The sequence below is a fragment of the Helianthus annuus genome, chromosome 3 (assembly GCF_002127325.2).
Source record: "Helianthus annuus cultivar XRQ/B chromosome 3, HanXRQr2.0-SUNRISE, whole genome shotgun sequence".
Lineage (NCBI taxonomy): Eukaryota > Viridiplantae > Streptophyta > Magnoliopsida > Asterales > Asteraceae > Helianthus > Helianthus annuus.
Window position 1 is genome coordinate 159944178 of NC_035435.2, and position 24899 is coordinate 159969076.

General features: G+C 36.3%; 1 protein-coding gene and 1 long non-coding RNA gene across 11 annotated transcripts; one reads left to right on the forward strand and one right to left on the reverse strand.

Moving 5' to 3' along the window:
• The first annotated feature begins 1799 nt into the window (after positions 1-1799).
• LOC110930466 lies at positions 1800-3066 on the forward strand. Of its 2 annotated transcripts, XM_035987654.1 has the most exons (3): positions 1800-1980; positions 2188-2886; positions 2933-2991. In XM_035987654.1, exons 1-2 carry the CDS (start codon positions 1887-1889, stop codon positions 2835-2837), a joined length of 744 nt encoding a protein of 247 aa, XP_035843547.1. In that variant the 5' UTR covers positions 1800-1886; the 3' UTR covers positions 2838-2886; positions 2933-2991. The 2 variants fall into 2 exon arrangements, with proteins under 2 accessions (XP_035843547.1, XP_022029458.1); XM_022173766.2 differs by having other exon boundaries at positions 2188-3066.
• Positions 3067-9269: 6203 nt separating this feature from the next.
• Positions 9270-14438, reverse strand: LOC110930465. 9 transcript variants are annotated; one of them, XR_004888740.1, is made up of 9 exons: positions 14182-14438; positions 13126-13293; positions 12710-12944; positions 12142-12314; positions 11214-11374; positions 10208-10456; positions 9821-10052; positions 9538-9611; positions 9270-9456 (listed from the first exon to the last, which is right to left on the reverse strand). It is a non-coding gene; the product is annotated as an uncharacterized LOC110930465 (long non-coding RNA). The 9 variants fall into 9 exon arrangements; XR_004888745.1 differs by lacking the exon at positions 9821-10052 and having other exon boundaries at positions 14182-14437; XR_004888743.1 differs by having other exon boundaries at positions 9270-9611; positions 9821-9933; positions 14182-14437.
• Positions 14439-24899: the final 10461 nt, after the last annotated feature.

Below are 24899 nucleotides of genomic sequence, written 5' to 3' on the forward strand. Positions count from 1 at the left end.
CAAATACTTGATTGGAGTTACAGAATATTCAAACACGGCTGAAGGTTCTTAAAGTGTTAGTGACGATTCGACAGTGACAGCCGAGGGGGAATCTGTTGGTGCATATTTCGTACGTCTGCCGCTGTGCGAATAGTTAGATAGAGCGTGTGTTGAATATTGTATAGATTAGAGAAAGTCGGACACGGATTAGACATTGTAAAGGTCTATCCGGACGGATGGACAACATATAGTCCAAACCCCCATCCGAATGTAGGTTGTGCAGTGTAATAGTCCATCCGGACGGATGGACATAGGTTCATTCGGATGATAGGTTGTTGCCTATAAATAGGGAGTTGGGGTTCCCATTTGGACAAGCTTTTGGATCCCAGAGGGAACATGCTGTCCGACTGGTCTCATGGTGCTGTAACTTTCAGATATGAATAAGAGACCAAATTATAAGTGACTGCTCGGTGTCGTATCTATCTTCTACTCCTTTCTTAGTAATAATAAACGCACCAAACACGTCGTATCGGGACCGAGACTCCGTCAAACTCGCCTGATCCTGGAATATCATAGCCCTTGATTATCAACACACAAGTGTAAATCAATGATCAGGATTTAATGATAAAAATACACTAGTGTATTTTATGATTTGATGAAGTATTCAATAGACAATATTTGTTCACTCAGTTCACAAATACACTAGTGTTCAATTGTAAAATATTAAGTAGTTTTTTTATCTCATTAATTACTATCTTTAACTAATTAATTAGTTATAAAGACTATCATCTTCTACACTACCTTTTTTTGCTTACACACATAAAAAGTAATCCTACACATCTCGAAATTATCCTACACAACTCGTAATTTATCCTACACATCTACTAATTTGTCCTACACTATAATTTTTTTTATTTTTTGAAAAAATATATATTTTGAAAATACGTTACAAATTTAATGTAGCTAGATATTAAAGAGGAAAACCAGAAATTAATGATCTATGAATGTTTACAAATATAGCTTTATATTAAAATTAAATGCAAATATTAAATAAAGTAAAATAAAACGTTCTTATTGATTGAACTTCTTTTTTTATCTTATTATAAAAAATTCTTCTCATTTTAACTCATATATATATATATATATATATATATATATAAATATATATGTATATATGTAGGATTGGGTTAAAATGAGAACCACCTTAGTTGTGAGAAACATGAGAACTAGGTCATTCAAAAGGTTTTTTTGAAATTTTTTTTCTCAAAAGTCATAAAAAATCACTTGTTTCAGCAAAAAAATAATAAAAAATAAAAAATGCCGCATACCCACATCTACACGAGGTGTAAAAAAAAATTTATTTTCATACAAAATTTGTACCAGCGCGCAAAAAAACTTGCATCAGTCCAAACTACCGACTCTACAATTTTCTTTTACTTTTTTTTTTACAGATGTGTTTATAATATTTTTATCTACGTTTGTGCAAAAAAAAATTGGCACAACTCGTGCGGGATCAAAAAGTTATCACAATTCTCACAACTCGTGGTGGTTTTCCTTTGAACCCTGAGGTCATTCACCGTGCCCTACTCCGAGCCCGTCCCATCCAACATGATTGATCAAGACTTTTTTTGAACCCACTTGTTTGCTATAATTGAATTAATTTTTGGATGTCTGGATTTGTCTCTACCATGCATACTCATTCCACATACGTAATTGAGTTGACTCATCAACAAAAGACTGAACATTCAAAAGTCAAGCAATGAAAGGATGGAGCCACTTTCATCTCTTTTTCCTCCGCAATGAGAAGGATAAAGCCACTTTCAACTCTTTTTCCTCCTTATATAAGCATGTGTATATATGCATATGATCGAATACAACCTTGAGCAATTTATTGTAACATATGATCGATGGATCTATTTTCCCAGAAAATCGAAAGATCCGAGCTAAAGGAAGGAGACCATGTATATAGTTGGAGGAAAGAAAGATTAATCAGCCATCATGGTTAGTCTGCTAATCATAATAACCTAGTGTATTTATGTTTGTTTTAATGGCCGACTCAATCACCCATTAAATCTACTTAGAAATATACAACCGTCAACCACATAAGACGAAACATGTTTACTGCAGTTGTTGATACTGATAGCGCGCTACAAGAGTGTATTTATGCTTTCAAATTGAAGCTAATTAATGTGTGAGTTACATGTGCAGGCATCTTCATCGGGGAAGGCAAAATTATCCATTTTGTGAATCCTAAAAAGAAATCTACGGGCAATCCCTATTTAGCGCCGTTTAGAGGATTCGCAACAAGTAGCGATGGTAGTGGAAAGAAAGAAAAGACCATTTGTCCGAATTCGTTTTGTAAGTTGGAGAAAGTGGCTGGAAGCGGAGTAAGAACGTCTTGCATAGACTGCTTCGTTAAAAAAGGGTCACTATGTCGTTATAAATATCAAGCAAGTCGCGAGTTTCTTCTAGCAAAAACTGTTGGCGGAACATGCACAACCGCGGAATCTGATCCTCCAGAAGAAGTAATATATAGGGCTACTTATCTGCATGAAAATGGGTATGGAAAGTATGATTTGAGTAGTAATAATTGCGAAGATTTTGCACTTTATTGTAAAACTGGTCTATGGAGCACTGATAAAGAGTATCAAGGGAGGAGTAGTCAAGCGAATATGGTTCATTCAACACATAAAACAAAAAAAGAAGAAGCTATGGGAGAGAAGGTGTATCGATATGCAACGGCTATTCCAAGAACATTTTTGAAAAGAGAGAGTAAAGATTTGGGTCTTCGTAATGATGTTGTGAAGGTTCCCGTAGAGGAGTTATCGTCCTTTTGTACTTCTGTAAGGCAAAAATGAATAAACAACGTACGTGCAACTTCGATCCTTTTACAAGTCTTTTATTTATCAGTTTGGGATGTGTTATATGGAAGCTTGGAAAAGCTTTCATCTATGAATATATTTGTGTCAATCATTAATTATGCAGAATGCGTGCATGATTCAATGAATCCAGTGTATATGAAGATATATGTTTCTTTAATGTCTCTCAATGAATATTAGAAGATATAAGCTAGATATTTTATATTAAGTATATGTCACGCATTATGTTAGGATAAGTTTTATTATTTTATGTCATGGGTCATGTCGGTTTTCTGGTAACCGGTTATGTATATATGTAAAACAATAGTGAATGTGTAGGGTTACCAATTTCTGAATACAGAACACAAATTCGTTTTCTCTCAAAACCCTAATATTCAATCATACTCAATAAAGTGGTATCAGAGCCACACCGATCCAAACAACAACATCGAATCCTCAAATCATTCAAAACAAAACACAGAATTTCAATCGTTCTTAACCATGACAACAACGAACGGAGGCATACAGACCCAGATTCCGAAATTACTTGGCCAAAATTACTACCACTGGCATATTCAAATGAAAGTTTTGTTAGAATCACAAGACCTTTGGATTATGGTGGAAGAAGGATACAACGATCTGCCGAATAATGCTTCAGATAATGATCGGGATGCACATAGGGAAAAAGTTAAGAAAGACAAGAAAGCCCTGCATATAATTTTTCAAGCGGTTAATGAAAGTGTATTCGAAAGAATCGCAATGTGCAGAACTTCTAAGGAAGCATGGGACGTGTTACACAAGGCATATAGAGGGGAACGAAGAGTAAAAACGGTAAAACTCCAAACCCTAAGATGTGAATTCGATGCACTTAGAATGAAAGAAAACGAGACAGTAGAAGAATATATGAATAGAATAACTGTCATAGTAAATCAGTTACGTTTAAATGAAGAAAATATTACTGAACAACGCGTTGTTGAAAAAATCCTTCGAAGTCTCACAAGAAAATATGAATCGGTAGTGGTGGCAATAGAGGAATCGAAGGATTTAACAACAGCTTCTACAGAAGAACTCTTAGGCATCCTTCAATCACACGAACTAAGGATGAAACAATACGATGACTCCCCAATAGAACAGGCATTCCAAATACAGAGTAATAATAGTGACCGAACACGACAAAACATATCTGATTTTGGAAATAGAGGACGAGGTAGAGGGAGAGGAAGGTTCAATGCATTAATACGATGTTATAACTGTCAGAAAATAGGGCACACGGCCAGATTCTGCCAACAAAGAGATACAATCAACCAAAGTGAAAATGCATTATTACACGAGGAAGATCATGAAGAAAAGAGTGATGAAGCAACAATGTTTATGATATTTAACATGGAGGAAATAACCAAAGATGATTGCTGGTATTTAGATAGTGGATGTAGCAATCATATGACAGGAAATAAGAGGTTATTTATTACACTAGATGAAACCGAAAGAAGGGAAGTAAGAACAGGAGACAATAAGAAACTGGAGGTGTTAGGATGTGGTGATGTCTCAATCAAAGTTAAAGGATTAAACAAGAAAGTTCCAAATGTTTTCTACGTACAAGGGTTAAAACACAATCTCTTAAGTGTAGGACAATTAGTACAAAAAGGGTATGAAGTAAAGTTTGCAGATCAAGAATGCACCATCAAATATCCAACAGGTTCAAGCATCAGTTCAGTTAGGATGACTGGGAACAAGATGTTTCCGTTAAATCTAAAGCAGGACTTGATACCAAGGGTCTGTAACGTTATGACACAAGATATGGCCACGTTATGGCATCGAAGATTCGGACATATAAGTTTCGACACACTACATAACATGGGAGTAAAAGAAACAGTTAAAGGGTTACCAAGATCAATCAAGCCAACAAGCAATATATGTGAAGGATGTGTGTTTGGCAAAAATGCCAGAAAATCCTTCCCTAAACATGCAAAATGGCATGCGGACAAACCACTGCAATTGGTTCACTCTGACATATGTGGACCCATGAGAACCATGTCGATAGGAGGCTGCAAATACTTCATTACCTTTATAGACGATTTTTCAAGGAAGACCTGGGTATATTTTCTAAAACTAAAGTCAGAAGCATTAAACTATTTCAAATTATTCAAGAGAATGGTTGAGAATCAAGTCAATTACACATTAAAGACCCTTCGAACAGATCGAGGTGGAGAATATTGTAGTAATGATTTCCAAACATTTTTAAAGGAAAATGGAATACGTCATCAGTTAACTACTAGTTATACGCCACAACAGAATGGTGTAGCAGAACGGAAGAATAGAACTATTATGGAACTTAGCAGGAGTATGATTAAAACAAAACATTTATCTCATTCATACTGGGCGGAAGCTGTGGCATGTGCTACATACCTCTTAAACAGAGCAAGTACTGAGAGTGTGCCAAACAAGACCCCACAAGAAGTATGGAGTGGAAATAAACCAAGTATAGGACATCTACGAGTTTTTGGATGTGTAGCCTATGCTCACATTCCAAAACAACACAGAGGAAAACTAGATGATAAGGCAGAGAAGGCAATTTTCGTGGGGTACAGTGAACATAGTAAGGCTTATAAATTACATAATCCAGTGACTAATAAAATCATTATTAGTAGGGATGTAGTATTTGATGAAAATCAAGAATGGGGTGACAGTTTAGCAAGTAATGACTACACACACATTCAACTGGATGACTCAAGTAATAATGATATAAGTCCGGAGGTGAATGCATCACAAGAGATACCAGCATCAGAGACTGTTAATCAAGTTAATGATATCAACAGCAATGGGGAGACCGAAGGTGAACAGAGTCCTCTGACAGAAAGTGTGCAGAATAGTGAAGAATCGAACGAACAGATAAGCAATCAAAACGAGACTGATTCATCATCATCCTCAGAAAATGAAGAGCTGCGGACTCGAGATATAAGAGAAATATATCAAAACTCTCATCCTCTCAATGAAGCACAAGTAAATGATTTATATAATAGAAATCAAATGGAAAACATTTGTGATGCAGTAGATTTCATGTTATATGCTGATGCTGATCCCATATCTTATGATGAAGCCTTCAAAGATAAGAAATGGAGAGATGCTATGGATAGAGAGATACAATCCATACAGAAAAATGGCACATGGGAACTAGTAAACCCACCGAAGAATCAGAAACCAATCGGAGTCAAATGGATATATAAAACCAAATATGATGAACATGGTAGGGTGAGCAACTATAAAGCACGGTTAGTGGCCAAGGGTTATAGTCAAAAATACGGAGTTGACTATCAAGAAGTTTTTGCACCTGTGATCAGATTCGATACGATTAGAATAGTTCTAGCACTAGCAGCAAGTCATGGATGGCAATTACATCAAATGGATGTAAAAACGGCATTCTTAAATGGGAAGTTGACAGAACAAGTGTATTTAGAACAACCTGAAGGGTATGTTAAGAAAGGTGAAGAACAAAAGGTATGTTATTTAAAAAAGGCCTTATACGGTTTAAAGCAAGCACCAAGAGCTTGGTACAGTAGGATAGATGGATACTTTACAGCAAACGGTTTCATAAAGAGTGTGTATGAACATACTCTCTTTATCAAGATTACTGACAAGACGCGGATAATAGTATGTCTTTACGTGGATGATCTAATATTAGCCAGTGACTCCATAGAGATGATAGAACAATTAAAAAACTCAATGAAGAGTGAGTTCGAGATGACTGACTTAGGAATACTTCACTACTTTCTTGGCATGGAAGTCAATTATGATAATGGTAACATCAGTCTTACCCAGAAGAAATATGCCAAGAATTTGCTGAAAAGATTCAATATGGAAAGGTGTCATGAGATCAAAACACCAACGGAATATGGACTTAAACTGTCAAAAGATGATCCAAGTGAAGAAGTGAATCCGAACTTATATCGGAGTTTAGTGGGCTCGCTGATGTATCTTACTAATACAAGGCCGGATATCATGTTTGCTGTAAATAAAATAAGTCAGTTTATGGAAAAGCCAAATCGGAATCACTGGGAAGCAGGAAAGAGGATATTAAGATATGTCAAAGGGACGCTGAACCATGGAATAATTTACTCGAAAGGAAGTAAAGGAAAATTAGTTGGTTTTAGTGATAGTGACTATGCGGGAAGTGTAGATGACAGCAAAAGCACATCCGGTTATGTTTTTAATCTCGGCTCAGGGGCTATCGCATGGCAATCAAGAAAGCAAAAGGTTGTGGCACTCTCATCAACAGAAGCTGAATATATAGCATTATCATTAGCCGGATGTCAAGCATTATGGGTTAAAGGAATCCTAAATTCTTTGCAAATGCATATGGATGGACCTCCAACAATTTTATGTGACAATAAGTCGACCATATGCCTAGCAAAAGATCCTGTGTATCACGGAAAAAGCAATCATATTAGAGTAAAGTATCATTTCATTCGTGAACTGATCAAGAATGATGAGATTGAAGTAAGGTTCTGTACTACAAAGGAACAAGCTGCAGATATTTTAACAAAGGCCTTGCAGCCAAAGGAGTTTCTTCGTCTCAAAGATCTTCTACACATTACATCCGTCTAGCTTACGGGAGGGTATTAGAAGATATAAGCTAGATATTTTATATTAAGTATATGTCACGCATTATGTTAGGATAAGTTTTATTATTTTATGTCATGGGTCATGTCGGTTTTCTGGTAACCGGTTATGTATATATGTAAAACAATAGTGAATGTGTAGGGTTACCAATTTCTGAATACAGAACACAAATTCGTTTTCTCTCAAAACCCTAATATTCAATCATACTCAATAATGAAAATATATATATAATAAGTATATATGAGAAGGAATCATAACCAAGTAATCAACTTGCAACTCTAACACGATTAATTACTCTTATAAATAAGATGTATCGATAGTATGATAAAGACAATGTAGACGTTGTTATAAAGACATTAATAATAATAAAAAAAAATTATTTATAAGAGTAGAACCGCATCTTTTGATATATTAACAAAAAACTACTTTTTCCTAATATACTCAAGAGATGCGGTTCTAAAACCGTATTTCTTGGTGTTTTAGGTAAAATAATATATATATAGGGGCTGCTAGAATGAGAACCACCCCGAGTTGTAAGAACCGCGAGAACTACACCCCACGGAGCGCCGTTCGCCGCGATTTTTTTTTACAAGTAGATGTGTGCATTATAAACACGGCCGTAAAAAATCACGGCGAACGGCGCTCCGTGGGGTGTACTTTTTTACACCTCAAGTTTGGTGTTTTTTAATTTTTTTTCTTTTTTCTTTTTTTTTTTCACCAAACTTGAGGTGTAAAAAAGTACACCCCACGGAGCGCCGTTCGTCGTGATTTTTTACGGCCGTGTTTATAATGCACACATCTACTTGTAAAAAAAAAATCGCGGCGAACGGCGCTCCGTGGGGTGTAGTTCTCGCGGTTCTTACAACTCGAGGTGGTTCTCATTCTAGCGGCTCCCATATATATATATATATATATATATATATATATATATATATATATATATATATATATATATATATTTCTTGATTGTTTCTTCATTCGTTCTCACGGTTCTCGCAATATTTAGCGTTCTCAAGATAACCATCCCCTATATATATATATATATATATATATATATATATATATATATATATATATATATATATATATATATATATATATATATATATATATATATATATATATATGGAGGGGCTCATGCAAGAACCACCCTTATTGTGAGAACCTTGAGAACCAATGTGAACACAACCTAAAATAGCTAAAAAAAACCTAAAAAAACCTAACCCTCACCCCCCCCCCAAAAAAAAAAAAAAAACCTAACCCCCCCCCCCCCAAAAAAAAAAAAAAAAACCTAAACCCCCCTCCCCCACCCCCCAAAAACCTAAACCCCCCCACCCCCCAAAAACCTAAACCCCCCCACCCCCCCCCCCCAAGCTAAAATGCTAAAAACTAAACCCCCAAAAAACCTAAAAAAAAATCTAAAAAACTCAAAAAAAAATCTAAAAAAATTTTTTTAAATTTTTTTAATATTTTTATGTTAAAATCGCTACTTTTAGAAGCCAAAAAAAATTTTTTTTTTTAAAAAAATTTAAAAAAAAAACTTTTTTTTTTTTGCTTCGAAAAGTAGCGATTTTTTATAAAAAATATTAAAAAATTCAAAAAAAAAAAATTTTGTGTGATTTTTAGGTATTTTTAGGCATTTTTGGTGTGTTCACATTGGTTCTCGCGGTTCTCACAATAAGAGGTGGTTCTCGCATGATCTTCTCCCTATATATATATATATATATATATTGGTAATTTCATTAAAAATTCCCAATAAATTCTCATTATTAATAAATTATCTAATATTGAAAATAATATATACAAAAAACAAAATTAAATAAGAACCAATATAATATAACCCAAGAATATAAAATACAAAGGTTTCAAAGTAACACAACATTACAAAAGTTTTAACACAAATACATATAACTCTAAAGGTGAAAGTAATATAGAATAGCTTCTTGAACCGATGTCTTCATACTTTGAACTTAAACCGACGTCTTCAATCCATACTAGCAACCTGAACCGTAGAAATTGCGTAACAAAAAATAGTTTTAACTTAACAAAAATGATAGAAGCTTAAAAATATATGCAAGTGTACATATGTAACTTCTTTATCTTTGTTTGGATCTGTCACCAACAGTCCAACACTAACGGTAGCAGAAGGTATACCAGCTGTAAAACAAAAGAGCAAGGATTATAACTCCACACAGTATAATCATTTTATGATCTCAAATTAACATAAATTCAAATTGATAACTTAATGTCATTTACACATAGTATAATCATATGCCTGATAATATTATCGATGTATCAATCATGAGCTTCATTCATGGCTATCCGATAAAAAATGTCCGGCTCTAATGCACTATATCAATCAATACCAGCAAATGCACTACAAACGGCCAAATCTTCGCTAAACATCTTCACGTTTGGACCAGATGCAACTGCAAAATCTCCCAGCACTGCTACCGTTGCTTGTACCACACTCTCGTCCCTACAATAATGATTTTTCATACACATATACTAGTGGTAATGTCTGCACTCCGCAACGGGTCGCGGGGATGTTAAAATCTGTAACGCTCGATTTTTGACGACTTTTACTTACGCATTAACCTCGCAAAAATAGTAAGGCGTAACTATCATTTGTGTGAATAAAAGACCACATGTCATGCTTCAAGTAATTAACAGATGAATCCTTATACTCAATGGCAAAAAAAAAAAAAAAAAAAAAAAAAAAAAAAAAAAAAAAGCTAAACACATATATTTACCTATGTCCAAATTTCAACGGGCCATTTAATCAGAAAAGAGTTACTTGTGTAGTCACCACCAAAAAGTTTTTGAGCGCAACATCCGCCTCCTTGAGAAGCCGACCCGTCTCTTCCACGTGAAAGCTCATGATTACCGCCACATCCAACTTATCACCAAAAAGACGTAGCAACACTTGCCTTGTTTGATACATCAAAAACCCATCCTGAGTCTTGCTATAAATTGTTCCAGCTATATTAATTAATGGATGCCTGCAAAAGGTTACCATGCATTAGAAGTGAAAACAAATTTAGCCGTATCCACAATAACTTGGTTTAGTATATATATGATTGTCTTAAGTATTTCGGTTAAACCAAATGGTAGAAGTGTTATGTAACAAATCTAAGATTAGATAAATATTATTATTGGTAAGTTAAAAGAAACAAACTAATTTCAAATTTGGAGAATTAATGGTATGAATAGCATGATAATTCAGTGTATTAATATATGCTAGATAGTATATATGGTATACTTTTGTTTTGATCAAGACTTGCATGTTGAATTTAGAGTTCTAATGTTAACACTATTGATAAATCTAACCCAACCATCGAAAACTTTTGATTAATGAACCGCTACTGAGCGATGTCTTACCGACATATAAGGTAACAAGTCTCCCGAACCATGATTTAATGCATGAAACTATATAAATACAAAAATGATATGTTTTTAATCATATATGGCATACTAGTTATTTATAAAAAAATAAAGAAATATGGACAAATATAGTTTCAAGTTAGACAAATCTAAGCTGTTTTTTTTTTTTTTTGTATCAATATTTATCCTCCTTGACCTGTACCTATTTTGACCCGTTACAATACCAGCCCATTTTGCCATCAATTAAGTCCATTTTACTTGATTATGTTTGCTATTTTGCAGCAATTTAATTTACTTTCATTCACACGTGAAAAACATTAATAAAGCACATAAACTTATAACAGGAGTATGAAAATTAAACCAAAGCCAACTTACATTTTGTCAAGCAGATGAAATGCTTTTTAAAATCCTTAGGATTAGACAATCTCAAACAGCAAGAGTCTATAATTCCGGAGAGCAATCACCTTTTCCCCGACTATATATGACAAACCGGAGGCATGAGTTCCAATCCAAAGTTCAGCGTATTGTTGTTGTACCTGTAAACGAAGCCTGCTAGATAAGGTCAAATGGCAAGCTCAACAAGATTTTATTCAGCTACAACTTTAAATAATGTTAATACTAACATCTTAACAATATTTTTCTATTATTGTAAGGAATTAAGGACAACTATTGAACTTTACGAAGACTGTTAGGACTCACGATTGGGGTACAAAATAAACTGTGAATTCTACAACTGAAACAAAAGTCACTCCACACTTGTAATACTGAGCCCTATTTAGGCAATGGTACCAGGTACCGATACTGAATTTACCGAACCGGGTACATTTTCGGTACCGACTTTTGACATTTTCGGTACCGGACCGGTATCGATATTTACCAGTTTTTACCCTCAAATAAAGGTACCGAACCGGTATCATACCGGGTATATTCAGTACCGATACCCACTTTTGAGGATTTTCGGTGCCGGTACCAGTTGGTACCGAGCTCATCCCTAGACCAGAGCATACCAATTCAGCCAAACCAGTTACCCACCATGACTACCAGTTTCATCCACCTCCCCCTTCTCCAAAAACAAAACTTTTCAAAATGATTTCGAATAAATAACATATAACATTATAACACCAATGGTTATCATTGTGTAATCCCAATTAAACACAAACCAAAATCCTACAAGATCGATTTCAATTTCAATCAAACAAATCATAATTACACATAAAACCATAGCAAAACCTAAAAATAAGCAAACCTATACGTACTTTTGGACCTCTGAGAGAAGATAATATGAAGTGCTGAAGTTATTCACCTAATTTAGGGTTTGAAAGATGAAAATTGTCGACACGAAGTCTACCGTTATTGGCTCCGTTGATGATTGACGGATCAAGCCTAATGACAAACACTTGGTTTACATTGCACACTCTAGCTTTATTGCTCTCTCCTTTTATCAGTCCATCATTACCATCCATAAGCTTTCTCTCTCTGTATAAGATGAATTGGAAGTTCAGATTAGGTTATATGGAGGGGGGGGGGGGGATTTTTGGGGGTTTTGTGGAGGGGAAATTGGGCGGGGAAGGGAAATATATGAAATTTTTAGGTAAATGGTATAAGATGCGGGTTAAATGTTGACCGCATCTTTTGAGTTGAGGAAATTGGGCTAGCGAAGAAAAATAAGGTGAACTCTTTTGAGAAATGGTATAAGAGCATTCACATCCACTCCATTATCTTTAACCCTATAATTTAACAAAAAATCACTACTTTTTAAAATTTACTTCCCATTTTAAAAAACCCTCCACATCCTATCCTTTATATTTATCTCTATATTCTTTTTTTATTATTTTTTCCTCTTTCTTTCATTTACAATCTTAACTACCCACTATTTTGACTCATCCCAAATCTCCATCGAAATTGTCAACTGAGCAATCCAATACAAGACACTCCTCAAAAGCGAAATGTGGCCACCAACAAACAAGCCGAATGTCACAGTTGGGTTCACATGACCCCATGATATGTTAGCACCAACCGAAACTGCAACAAATAGTGCAAAAGCATGTGCTATTGATGCTGAAATAAGTCCCGCCGGGGTCGCTGCTCGACCATCAGTCATCTTGGCTGCAAAAAAAACACAAACTAAACTTTAGTTTGACCCATTTACCTTTTTCCTTTTTTGTTAAAATCTTTAACCCCAACTCATTCTGCCTATTAGAGAACAAACATGACGATGAAATTGTGTACAATTGAGTAAAAAATGACATCTGTAATGTAAAACAAAAATGTAGTGTAGTCAACTAACCTGAGGAACCCAGGCTCTAAGCGTCTTGTCCCACTTGTACACAGTCCCATCATCATCAATGAACTCCTCCTCACCATCTGGCGGAGATGAAGGTCTCCCGTCATCGGCAGCAACCTCGTTGTTTATAACCTCCGCCTCTGCGCTTTTCACCCCGGTTTGGCCAAAAAACTGCAGTTTTTCAGCAAAAAACGCAGGTTTTTTTCTATGAAAAACGTCAAAAAAAGATTGAGAGAAGAACGAGAACGAAAGAAACCAATTGACCAATTCAAAAGCCAGTTCATGGGTCACATGCAAACAGTAGCCGCACCCATATCAGTATCACCTTCATAGTGACATTTAAAATGTAGTAATTGAAATTCAAAAATGTCATTACAGAATCTGGTGAATGCAAATGAAAAATTGAATGTCAGTGGAAGTTTGCATATGAAAGGCTTAATACACTACAAAGAAATGTAAAATTTGAGATTATATCAAATATACTTTTGGATTTCACATATTTGATTTAGTTAACTGCAAGGAAATGAATGAATTTGACATAACAACAGAAATGCATTCATTGATAATATCCTAAATAGAGCTACACTAATCCACCTAATCTAGTTAGAAATTCAACCAAGGTAGAAATTCAGTTGATGATATCTCAACCAGAGAAACACTAAATCAATAAGTGATTTAACTAACACACATATATAAAACTTAACAACAGACTTAAACAATTTGCAACTTAATTCAAAAGGAGCTTAATAATTCAGGTGAGTTCCATTTCAAAGTTTTGATGTAATAAACTGCAAGCAAATGACTAATCACAAACAGTTATATTTAACCTAACTATAAATTCAAGCGATAATATCCTAAATAGAGCTATACTTAATCTAGCTAGAATTCAACCTGATTATAAATTCAGTTGATAATATCTCTCTCAAACTGAGAAACACTAAATCAACAAGAGATGGACCAAATCGTTATGAGCTAAACTGGTTTCAACCCATCCCAAACCACTTCATGAATAAAGACTCAAAACTTAAAATCCAAAAAAAATGAACAAAAAAAGCTTACATATAGCAGAGGGATGGAGATGTGAAGGATGAATCGGTTGATACTTGCTGATAGCAAAATCCTTTTCAAATCGGAACCCTAGTTTCCAATAGAAGCCTATGTTTACAAATCGGAACCCTCAACGTTTACAAATCCAAACCTGTGAAGTGGGAATTCGTTAATTTTGTTGCTGGTAGTTGATGTGTGGAAGGAGAGGGGCGGGAGAAGATAGGAAGAGGTGGTGGTTGGAAATGAAGAGTGTACAGTAGCTTTTTATGTATAAAAAGTTACTGTAGCCTTTTTTTAATATTTAAGGTTAGAGTATAGATATAGTGGGTAGGTTGGAGTAGGTTTTTAGAAGGTTTTTTTATATTTTAAAAATAGAGGTTAATTTGATGGAGTGGATGGGAATGCTCTTCAGATTCGGGTAAGATAGTTGACCACATCTTTTGAGTATAGCCCATCGCATCATTTGCTTCATTCTGTACTAGTGGTAGGGGTGTTCAAGATCGGATAATCCGGTTTTCGGATATCCGAAAATCGGATATCCGAAATTTCGGATAGTGAAATATTGACATCCGAACCCGAATCTGAAATTTCGGATATCCGATTTTCGGATATCCGAAATTTCGGATTCGGGTTCGGATATCTAATCGGATATCCGAATATCCATTTTTTTTATTTAAATTTTATTTTTTTATTATTTTTTAATATTTGGAACCAGATTTTTCGGATAGTTTCGGATATCCGAATATAAATTTCCGATATTTTTCGGATATTTCGGATATTTTTTCGGATATTTCAGTTATTTTTCGGATACTTCGGATATTTTTTGGATATTTCGGATATTTTTTCGGATACTTCGGATATTTTTCGGATACTTCGGATATTTTCGGATATTCGGATATCCGAAAAAAATAAAAATTAATTTTCGGATAATCCGATTATCTGAAAATTCTCAAAATCACTATCCGAATCCGAATCCGAATTTTCGGATTATCCGATTTTTGGATATCCGAAAATTCGGATATCCGAAAATCGGATATTTCAGATACGGGTTTTCGGATATTTCGGATTCGGTTTCGGATTCGGATTTTTTTGAACACCCCTAACTAGTGGCATATCTAATTGTGTGTTCAAATTTTCAACCTTATATTTAAGTCAACCTATTCATTTTCCATATCAAAAATTTCAATCTATTTTTTTATATAAAGACACCATTTCTCTCATAACCAAGTAAATAAGCTAAAATTGACTCCTTGATTTGTATGGATTTCTTTGAATTCAAATATTTCAAGGTGTAAATTTTTCCACCAAATAATAAGAGTACAGTTTATACAAGAATTAAATAATATTAATGTACACATGATACGTGGGTTCCCAATAACAATTGGCAAGGATGACAATTAAAACCTTTTAGGATAAACAACGCTGATATATAGAACTAGAGAACCGTTATGTATTTTGCTTACTATTTATCTAGGGTTTCTGTTAGGTCTAAATTTGGTATTTGCTTACGGATTGTTAAAAAGATTTGTTGAAATCAAAGAAAAGATTAAAAAAATGAAATAAGGTGTGTTATGTTGGAAACTAAGGTTGAAAATTTGAAGAAAAGGAACGAAGAACTCGGCGACTTTTGCATCCTTAAACTTGATTGCAGCTTTTGCATTTGTAACTGTGAATCTCTTCCCTCCAAAACCACCACCTTGTCGCGTATGGACTCCTTGAGCCTAGATTCTTGCTTAAACGATGTTCTGATATCGAGTTATACGTTCCTTGTAAAAGTTTTCTGGATCTAAATCCACGAATTCAATTCTTGCGCCTTGGTGGTTTCTGTACCCATCCCCATGTGACATGGCGTCTAAAACCTTGAATCCCAACGCTTCTGCTTACATTATTTATCATTTCCTGAATTCGAGTTCATTAAGAAGTAATGACTGCTAACTAATTGCAAGACTGTATACGGCCGTATAAAGTTATACGGGTCGTATACAACCTTTATAATTTTTTTATTCTCTCGTATACTCAATATACGAGCACTGTTTTCTGTCTTGTATACGGGCCATATAACGTTATACGACTCGTATACAATTAACCAACATTTTTTTAAATTAGTATATGTGGAATTGATGAAAACACAGTAAGACTGAGGATTTAGAACTACGAACCTTGTTTGTGTTAATTAATATTGCACCAATATGGTGATATTAGAACACTGTACACTGCATGTAAATAGAGGGGCTCTGTGATGATATCTTACAAATTGGGAACCACATATTCGTATGTTGCGGTTTGGAAAGATGGCCGAATAGAGATCATAGCCAACCTAAATCCACAAACTCTTATGTCTTGTATTTATCAACGATGTTCTGATATTGAGAACTGTCGAAGAAGGCCGATCCGTGGAATGCATCCTTAAGGTTCGTTTGGGGAGAATGTTCTGGAAATTGAAGGAAAAGGACTTTGTTATGGTTTGGTAGGTTTTATTTTGAAACGTTGTGTTTTGATATTTATATAATATCCATTATCCCTTTGGTGGTTTCTGTACCCATCCCCATGCGACATGGCGTCTAAACCCTTGAATCCCAACACTTCTCGTTACATTACTCATCATAGTAATGATTCAACTGCTGCTATTGAGTCTTCCATGCTTGTTGATTGTTGAATGCGTTTATAATAATGATTCAACTGTTGCTATTGAGTCTTCCATGCTTGTTGATTGATGAACGGTTGAAATTGTACAATAAGAATGATTCAACTGCTGCTATTGAGTCTTCCATGCTTGTTGATTGCAGAATGGGTTGAAACTGTTCAGTAATACTGATTCAACTGTTGTTACTGAGTTTTCCATACTTGTTGATTGATGAACGGGTTGAAACTGTACAACAATAATGATTCAACTGCTGGTATTGAGACTTCCATGCTTCTTGATTGTTGAACGGGTTGAAACTGTACAATAATAATGATTCAACTGCTGCTATTAGGTCTTCCATGCTTGTTGATTGTTGAACAGGTTGAAACTGTACAATAATAATGATTCAACTGTTGCTATTGAGTCTTCCATGCTTGTTGATTGTTGAATAGGTTGAAACTGTACAATAATAACGATTCACTGCTGCTATTGAGTCTTCCATGCTTGTTGATTGATGAACGGTTGAATCTGTATAATAGTAATGATTCAACTACTGCTATTGAGTCTTCCATGCTTGTTGATTGTTGAACAGGTTGAAACTGTACAATAATAATGATTCAACTGCTGCTATTGAGTCTTCCATGCTTGTTGATTGTTGAACGGGTTGAAACTGTACAATAATAATGATTCAACTGCTGCTATTGAGTCTTCCATGCTTGCTTTATGTTTATCATCTGGTCGTTTGTCTGAGTTTTCTTTCTCTTTGATGAAATGGGATTTGTTTCAAAGTAAAAAGAAAAGTGAAACCAGTTTTCCTTGATAGTTAAAAGTCGTCTTTCATCGTCGACGCAAGGGAAATTGGTGGAACCCAGGTTTTGCGGTGTTGCGGTCCACCATCTTGATTGTTGGTCAAATGAGATTTGGTGTTGAACATAGACTATTTGGATCTTGTTGGTGAAAGATGAAAATGGCTAGTTCTATCTAATGTGTGATCTGGCAGTCTATATAGTGTTCAGAACCATTACACTACCTCATCAGAAATCCGATGAGGTAAGGTATTGTGATCGGACGGCAGAAGCAGTTAGATTTGATGGTTCTGAATACTATATAGACTGCCAGATCAAAACTCTGATGTGTGAATATTAACTCAAAAAAAAAAAAACAAACAAAAAAAATCTGATCTATACGGGCCGTATGATGTTATACGGCCCCTATAAAACTATCGTATACGTTGTATACGGCCAGATTTATTTAACATGGTGTATACAGGCCGTATAACCTTATACGGCCGTATACACCATGTTAAAATAAGATTTCACCATATGTTATTATTTAACATCCATGTTTTACCCACAAAACCCACACTCTTTCTCCCTGTGATTTGCTCGGTTGTTACTCGGATAGTCCCTGGAGTGGATGGTCGTTAGTTTTCTCAGTTAAGTCCATATAAAATGAAAAAAGTGCCCTTAATCATTTATACTCAAATGGGCCCCACCCTCACCTCTTCTTCAATCTATCAAACACAATGTGCAGTTCACCACCAACATTACCTCTACCACCGGCAGCAACCATCACTGCCACCATTACGACATTACCCTCTACCACTGCTGCAAATTATCTTAGAGAAAGAGAGGGTAGTATTGTTTGGACCTCGACTATCAACCGGAAACTATTTGCTACACCAGAGCTCAACTAAACTAAGTAATCATAAAAACTACAACATACCCATCATCAAAACTTTGCAAGCTGTAAAATGATAAAACCTCATCACACAAACTAAAACATCCAAAAATATCATACCAGATCTTAATATAGTATCCAAAACTTTAAACGCTTGTTCTTTAGTGAGCGGTTTAGTCTAAGTCGGTCCAGTACAAACCCTAGCCTGAGCTTCTAACACCGTCTGATTAGGTTTCCGATGCATCTGATTCCGTAACTCCAAAATACTGATCGATTGAAGCTAAATCTAGCACCGATTTAACCGTCAATCGCTACTTTTGTTGGTGAGATATGCGGAAACTGATTGATTGTGCATTTGTTATGGAAAATTGTTGAAAACGACGGTTGTATGTATCGATTGGTGAGGTTTTGATTCGATTTCTGTAGTTGATTGAGAGAGTTGAGTTGTTAAAGAGAGATTTCATGGCGATTTTGGTTAAAATTTGGGGGAAATTGCATGAAAATGGAGGTTTTCAATGAGAAAATTAGTTGAAAATGAGACGGATATGTCAATGTATAGTTAAGAAGATAATTGGATACTATATGGAGTTGTGTATTGTTACTGAGATAGTGAAATTTTAATATATATGCAAGGGTGGTTGATTTTAGGGTAGTGATGAAACAGGGGTGGCGGAGAAAGGGTGATGGTGGGGAGTGGTGGTCTCAGAGGTGATTTAAGGAGGTGGTGGTCGGTGATGGTTTAATTAAGGTGGTCGTGGTTTTAGAAGGTTAGATGTGATGGTTTAAGATGAAGAACAAGTGGAAGGTGGGTCCCACTTTTTTTTCTATTTTTTAATGTTTTAATTATAAGTAAGGGTAGTTTAGTAATTTCACATAGACTTAACTGTGAAAACTAACCTCTATCCACTTCAGGGACTATCCGATTAACAGCCGAACAAACCACAAGGAGCATGAGTGTAATTTTATAAAGTTGGGAACTAAATGTGAAATTTTGACAAACCACAGGAACTATCCGGACATTTTACTCTAATTAAAGAGTAAATTACAAAACTCGTCCTTCATGTATGTCACTTATTGCAAACTGTGTTCTTTATCTTCAATATTTACAAGAAACGTACTCGATGTTTGAAAACCGTTGCAAGTTATGTCCTTTAGCCTTAACTCAGTTATTTTTTATGGTTAAATCTGACCTAGTAGACCCCACATGAGGGTGTTTTGGTCATTTTACCCTAAATACTAAAATAAATAATAAATAAATAAATACATTCTATCCCCCCCTCTCTCTCTCCAACTTCTACCCAATCTCCCCCTCTCTCCTTCACTCTAAATTACTACCCCCACCAGCAACCACCATCACCTCCTCCTGTAACCACCACCAAAACCATCAATCCACAAATAGTACTAGTGCCTTTAGAAACTAAAACCAAAGAATATGAAGGATACATCTCGCAATTAAAAAAGGAAAACAACAATTAACCCTAATTTTGAAATCGATCAGTGAATTCCTTTCATCCTCAGTCCTCTTTCATCTCTCGAATCTCTTCGACGTTTAAATCGACCATGAATTCCTTCATAATTTATATCTAAAGAGGTATATAAACACCTATATCTCTCTTTTATTCTCTATAGTAAGAACGATTTTGAGGGTTGAGTAACTCACCGGAGATGTGGTTTAGATTGGTGGTGGTGGGGCTTTTCACCGGAGGTGGGGAGATGGGTTCTTAGTGACGAGAAAGGGAGATGATGGACGAAATCCTTGCCAGTGGTCGTTGCTGAAATGAGAGTTCGGCGATGGGTGAGTAGAGAGAGAGAGAAAGGGTTTTCAAAAAAGAAAGAAGAGGTCGGTGTATGGTGGTTTGTGAGGGCGGTGATGGGGTAGTTGGTGGTGTGAACGCTAGACGGTGGTGGTCGCTGCTGGATGGTGGTGGTGTTCGCTGTTGTGTGGTGGCCAGAAGTTATCCGGATATACCAAAAATTTGGTCGGCAACATTTAGAGAAAGAGAGAGGGAGGGGTGGGGGTGGGGGTGGGGGTGGGGTGGGGGTAGGGGTAGGGGTAGGGTGAGGGTGGGTTTTATTTGTTTTTTAAAAATAAAATTATAATTGTATTAGGATGAGAAATGACCAAAACACCCTTATGTGGAGTCTACTAGGTCAGATTTAACCATAAAAAATAATTGAGTTAAGGCTAAAGGACATAACTTGCAAGGGTTTTCAAACATCGAGTATGTTTCTTGTAAATATTGAAGATAAATGATAAAGTTTGTAATAAGTGACATACATAAAGGACAAGTTTTGTAATTTATTGCTGATTAAATAATGGTTTATACATAATATATGCCCCATGGACAATTATGAAACACGCTTACCAAAGATTCTTTGAGTTATGTAACTTTACGTATTATATATTCACGACCGCTCACCAAAGATTCTATCCGAAATCAAGTGTATGTAATATATGAGAACTTAAGGTTTCGTAGGTATCAGCATTATATAATATAATCAACTTGTCATTACTGTTAAATTTTTAAAACTCCAATTAGTAGATCGAAATTGGTTTCAGTCAAATTTGACTGGTCAAAAGCAATTTGTTAATGTTAGCAACTTGCTAAGAGACCCTAGTCAACTCGATGGGTTTTATTCATTTGGATGGAGAAAAAACATCCATTTTGTTGATCAAGTCTATGCAAGTTAAACACTCAATTGGTTTTAAAATTATACTAGCTATACGGATTTAAATGTTAACAAATTTATTTAGTTACAGAAATTTGGATTTCAAATAATCCAAACTAGCTATGACCAATTGAGTGATGATAATTTATAGTTAAATTGTGACCAATGATGCTCCTAACTACACACTAATGATTAAATGACATACAACATTGAACATTTTGATTTTGTGATCATATTAAATGTTAGACACACAACATTCTTTTGATCTTTTGGCAACTTCTCATTAGTGTTTGCTACATCCATCATAATTTATATTAAGTGATCTAGATCATGATACAAATCAAGTGTATGTAATATACGGACTAAAGGTTTCGTTGGTATTAACATATATAGAACATAATCAGATTGAGTACTTTTATATTTTATTAAACTACACTTGGATGCCCACTTGTGATTAGATGCAAAATTAACATTTAGAGATCATAATGTCACGGGGTTAGTTTTCGACCCCCGTGTGGCGTCCCCAAGTCCCGGGGACAAGCCATTCCATCCCGCTTCTTTGTGTGGGTCACTGGTTTCGTCCTGCCTTGGACTCATCAGGAGAGCGGCGCCAGCTCTCGACCAGTGGTGCGTTCGTCGTTTGCACGACTAGGCACGTACACCTCTTCATTGACACTGACTCCGTCCCTCGATAAAGTCCAGGACTAGCCAGTAACCCAAGCGTTCAAGCACAGCCCACAGCATTGCGATCTTCAAATATTTGGCCTGTGACACTCTCCCACCACCATTTCATGCACGTCCTCGTGCATGCTCGCCGTCCCATACCAGCTCGCATACTTGACAATGCATGATCCCCTTATGTTGAGCATGATTCACTTTGGGAGGGTAGGACACCCGGAAGCACAGCAACAATGATCTTCTGTCGTGCATGTTCAATATAGTACGTCAGTTTTGGTTTTAAGTGGCGCTGACGTCCGCCGCATCGGATTAGGTGCCGATGTTTCACCTTGTTTCAGGAATACGGGAACCTGAATAATTGTAGCAGCTTTCACAAAACTTCATTTTTACGGCGCTGCTTGGACCGTATATTTTTGAACATAACACGGAGGGCTTCACTGCAACTATACTTGAGCGGCTCTCACGATCCCATACTCGCGGAGTACAAAGACCTTTACCGAAGCAAACCCATATTTGGTCTTCTCCCACCACCATTGCGCAACCATACTCTAAATGTTAAGCTCATTTGGTTAAGAGTCACGTTCCAACATATCCGAGAATCGTTCTGCTCTGATACCAAGTTGTCACGGGGTTAGTTTCCGACCCCCGTGTGGCGTCCCCAAGTCCCGGGGACAAGCCAATCCATCCCGCTTCTTTGTGTGGGTCACTGGTTTCGTCCTGCCTTGGACTCATCAGGAGAGCGGCGCCAGCTCTCGACCAGTGGTGCGTTCGTCGTTTGCACGACTAGGCACGTACACCTCTTCATTGACACTGACTCCGTCCCCCGATAAAGTCCAGGACTAGCCAGTGACCCAAGCGTTCAAGCACAGCCCATAGCATTGCGATCTTCAAACATTTGGCCCGTGACAATAAGCTTACATGGACTGAATGATGGGTTGAAGTTGGTTTTAGTCCAATTTGACAGGCAAAGGACAATTTGTTAAATATACAATAGAGAAAATTACGATTTTGGGCCCTTTGATTATTTCACTTTAACTTTTTCAGTCTAAAAAAATCCTTTGACATCTGAGCCACTAACGTCATGTTTTCTAACGCTTTTGGCCCCCCATCACTAACCCAATCCATTTACTTAGTTAAAAAATGGTCATGTGCCCCTCACATGAGGGGTATTTATGTCAATTCACCCGTTACAACCATATCCAACCCATTTAATAAATAAATAAAAAAACCCCTTGATTATCTCCTATAACTCAACTACATTAAACACTCATCCTTTCCATCCTGGGTCACAATCAAAGTTCAGATTGCACATATGCGATTCACAGAGACATAACGAGAGAGAAAGAAAAGGAGACCAGAGACATGAAGAGATATAGCAGCACAATCATTTCTTCCTCGCACGCCTACAACTACTCGGACGAAGGAGGGTGTTGTTGTGGAAGTTGTGACTACCGGTGACGGAGCAGTTATCTAGGGTTCATGACGGTGATCGGAGTTTCATTTGCTTTTGCCGGAACGCCGTTAACAAGAATTGCGTGAGCCGTTTTTTTTTCTTTTGAAATTTAGTCTACATATTTAGTCAAATTTGTTGAGAAAAAGATTGTTGTTTGTTAATTTTATGTTACTTTGTTGTATGGTTTTTTTATGTAATATCCGGTGGAGTAAATTGCACAAAACGTCCTTTATGTTTCCTCAAACTTGCAGGTTTCATCCTTAATGTTTAAAAATTGCTAAAAACATCATTTAACTTTATTTTTGTTGCTGGTTCAATCCCTTACAACTAACCACGTTACTTGAATCAGTTAAATTCCCTTACATGCATAACATGTGAGTGTAAACACCCAGAATTAAAAATCCTAACACACTTGACCCCCCGAATCCCTTCATCCTTCAAACATAACAAGGCTTCCCCCAAACTGATCTAAGATAACTCGCGTACCATTGACGAATCTGACCACTAACCTCAACGCTCAATCCTCTGCACTTCGTCAACACGAACCTTCTCAACCCCAAGAATCAACAAACACTTGTCCAACACATCTCGCCGAACATGACAATACACTTGACAACATTCTTTCTCATAACCAGACCTAATCATCGTATCAGCAATCCCTTTCAGCTCCTTAATCGCATCTGCATAAAATAAATCAACATAAACATCACTCCAAAGCTCAAACCTCTTTCATAACAATAACCACTACCTCCATAATCATATTCTCCATAACTACTCTCATAATCATCCTCAATTTCAATCTCGTTAACCATAAACGGACCCAGACCCTTACAGATCGATCTGTACAGCCGATCTACATCTAACTGAAAAGTATTAGCATGATGAAACTCATCTTCAAGCTCGATCTACTACCTCACCGTTACAATCAGATTGAATATTTAGGTTTTCTATCAATTTTAACCATGTATGAGAACTATAAAGAATTTATGTGCATACGTGTTAATTTGTTTGTCTATGCCTTATGTGTTATTTATTTTCATTTTGAGCATGCACTTACTTAGTACGGTTATATTGTGTCATAGATGTCGCATGTGCACGAGACTATCGAGATTCACGACTCCGAGAGTGAGCCTGAATTCGAGACCTCTCCGACCTCAGTATTGCTAGAGCTACCACACACTATCTCTTAGTCTGCTGATATGACCGGTTTTACCTCGTCATATTTCACTGATTCCACAGCCTTTGCCAGTCAGATAGACACACATTACACTCACACTAGTAACGGGTGGATTGATGACAATGATTCCACTGTTCCTTCCTCAGTCTCTAAGATTGGACAATCATCTAGCACGACACCGGTAGTCGATGAGTTGGACAGGAGTATATCGATGATTAGAGGATCTTATGGAGTAGCGCCAGTAGTGGACGCCCTTGTTATCACGACTCGACCTTTAGAGCCGCCAGTGGGTATCATCAGCTTCGTGTACTCGAAGAAGATATTCCCAAGACTGCATTGCGCACACGATACGCCCACTAAGAGTTCACTGTCATGCCCTTCAGTTTGACGAATGCTCCTGCCGTCTTCATGGACTTGATGAATAGGGTTTGTAAACCTTATTTGGATAA

Coding starts and splice junctions, on each gene's coding strand:
- LOC110930466 (XM_022173766.2), top strand. CDS start 1,887: ATGGATCTATTTTCCCAGAAAATCGAAAGATCCGAGCTAAAGGAAGGA. Junction 1,981..2,187: donor AAGATTAATCAGCCATCATG/GTTAGTCTGCTA, acceptor TTACATGTGCAG/GCATCTTCATCGGGGAAGGC.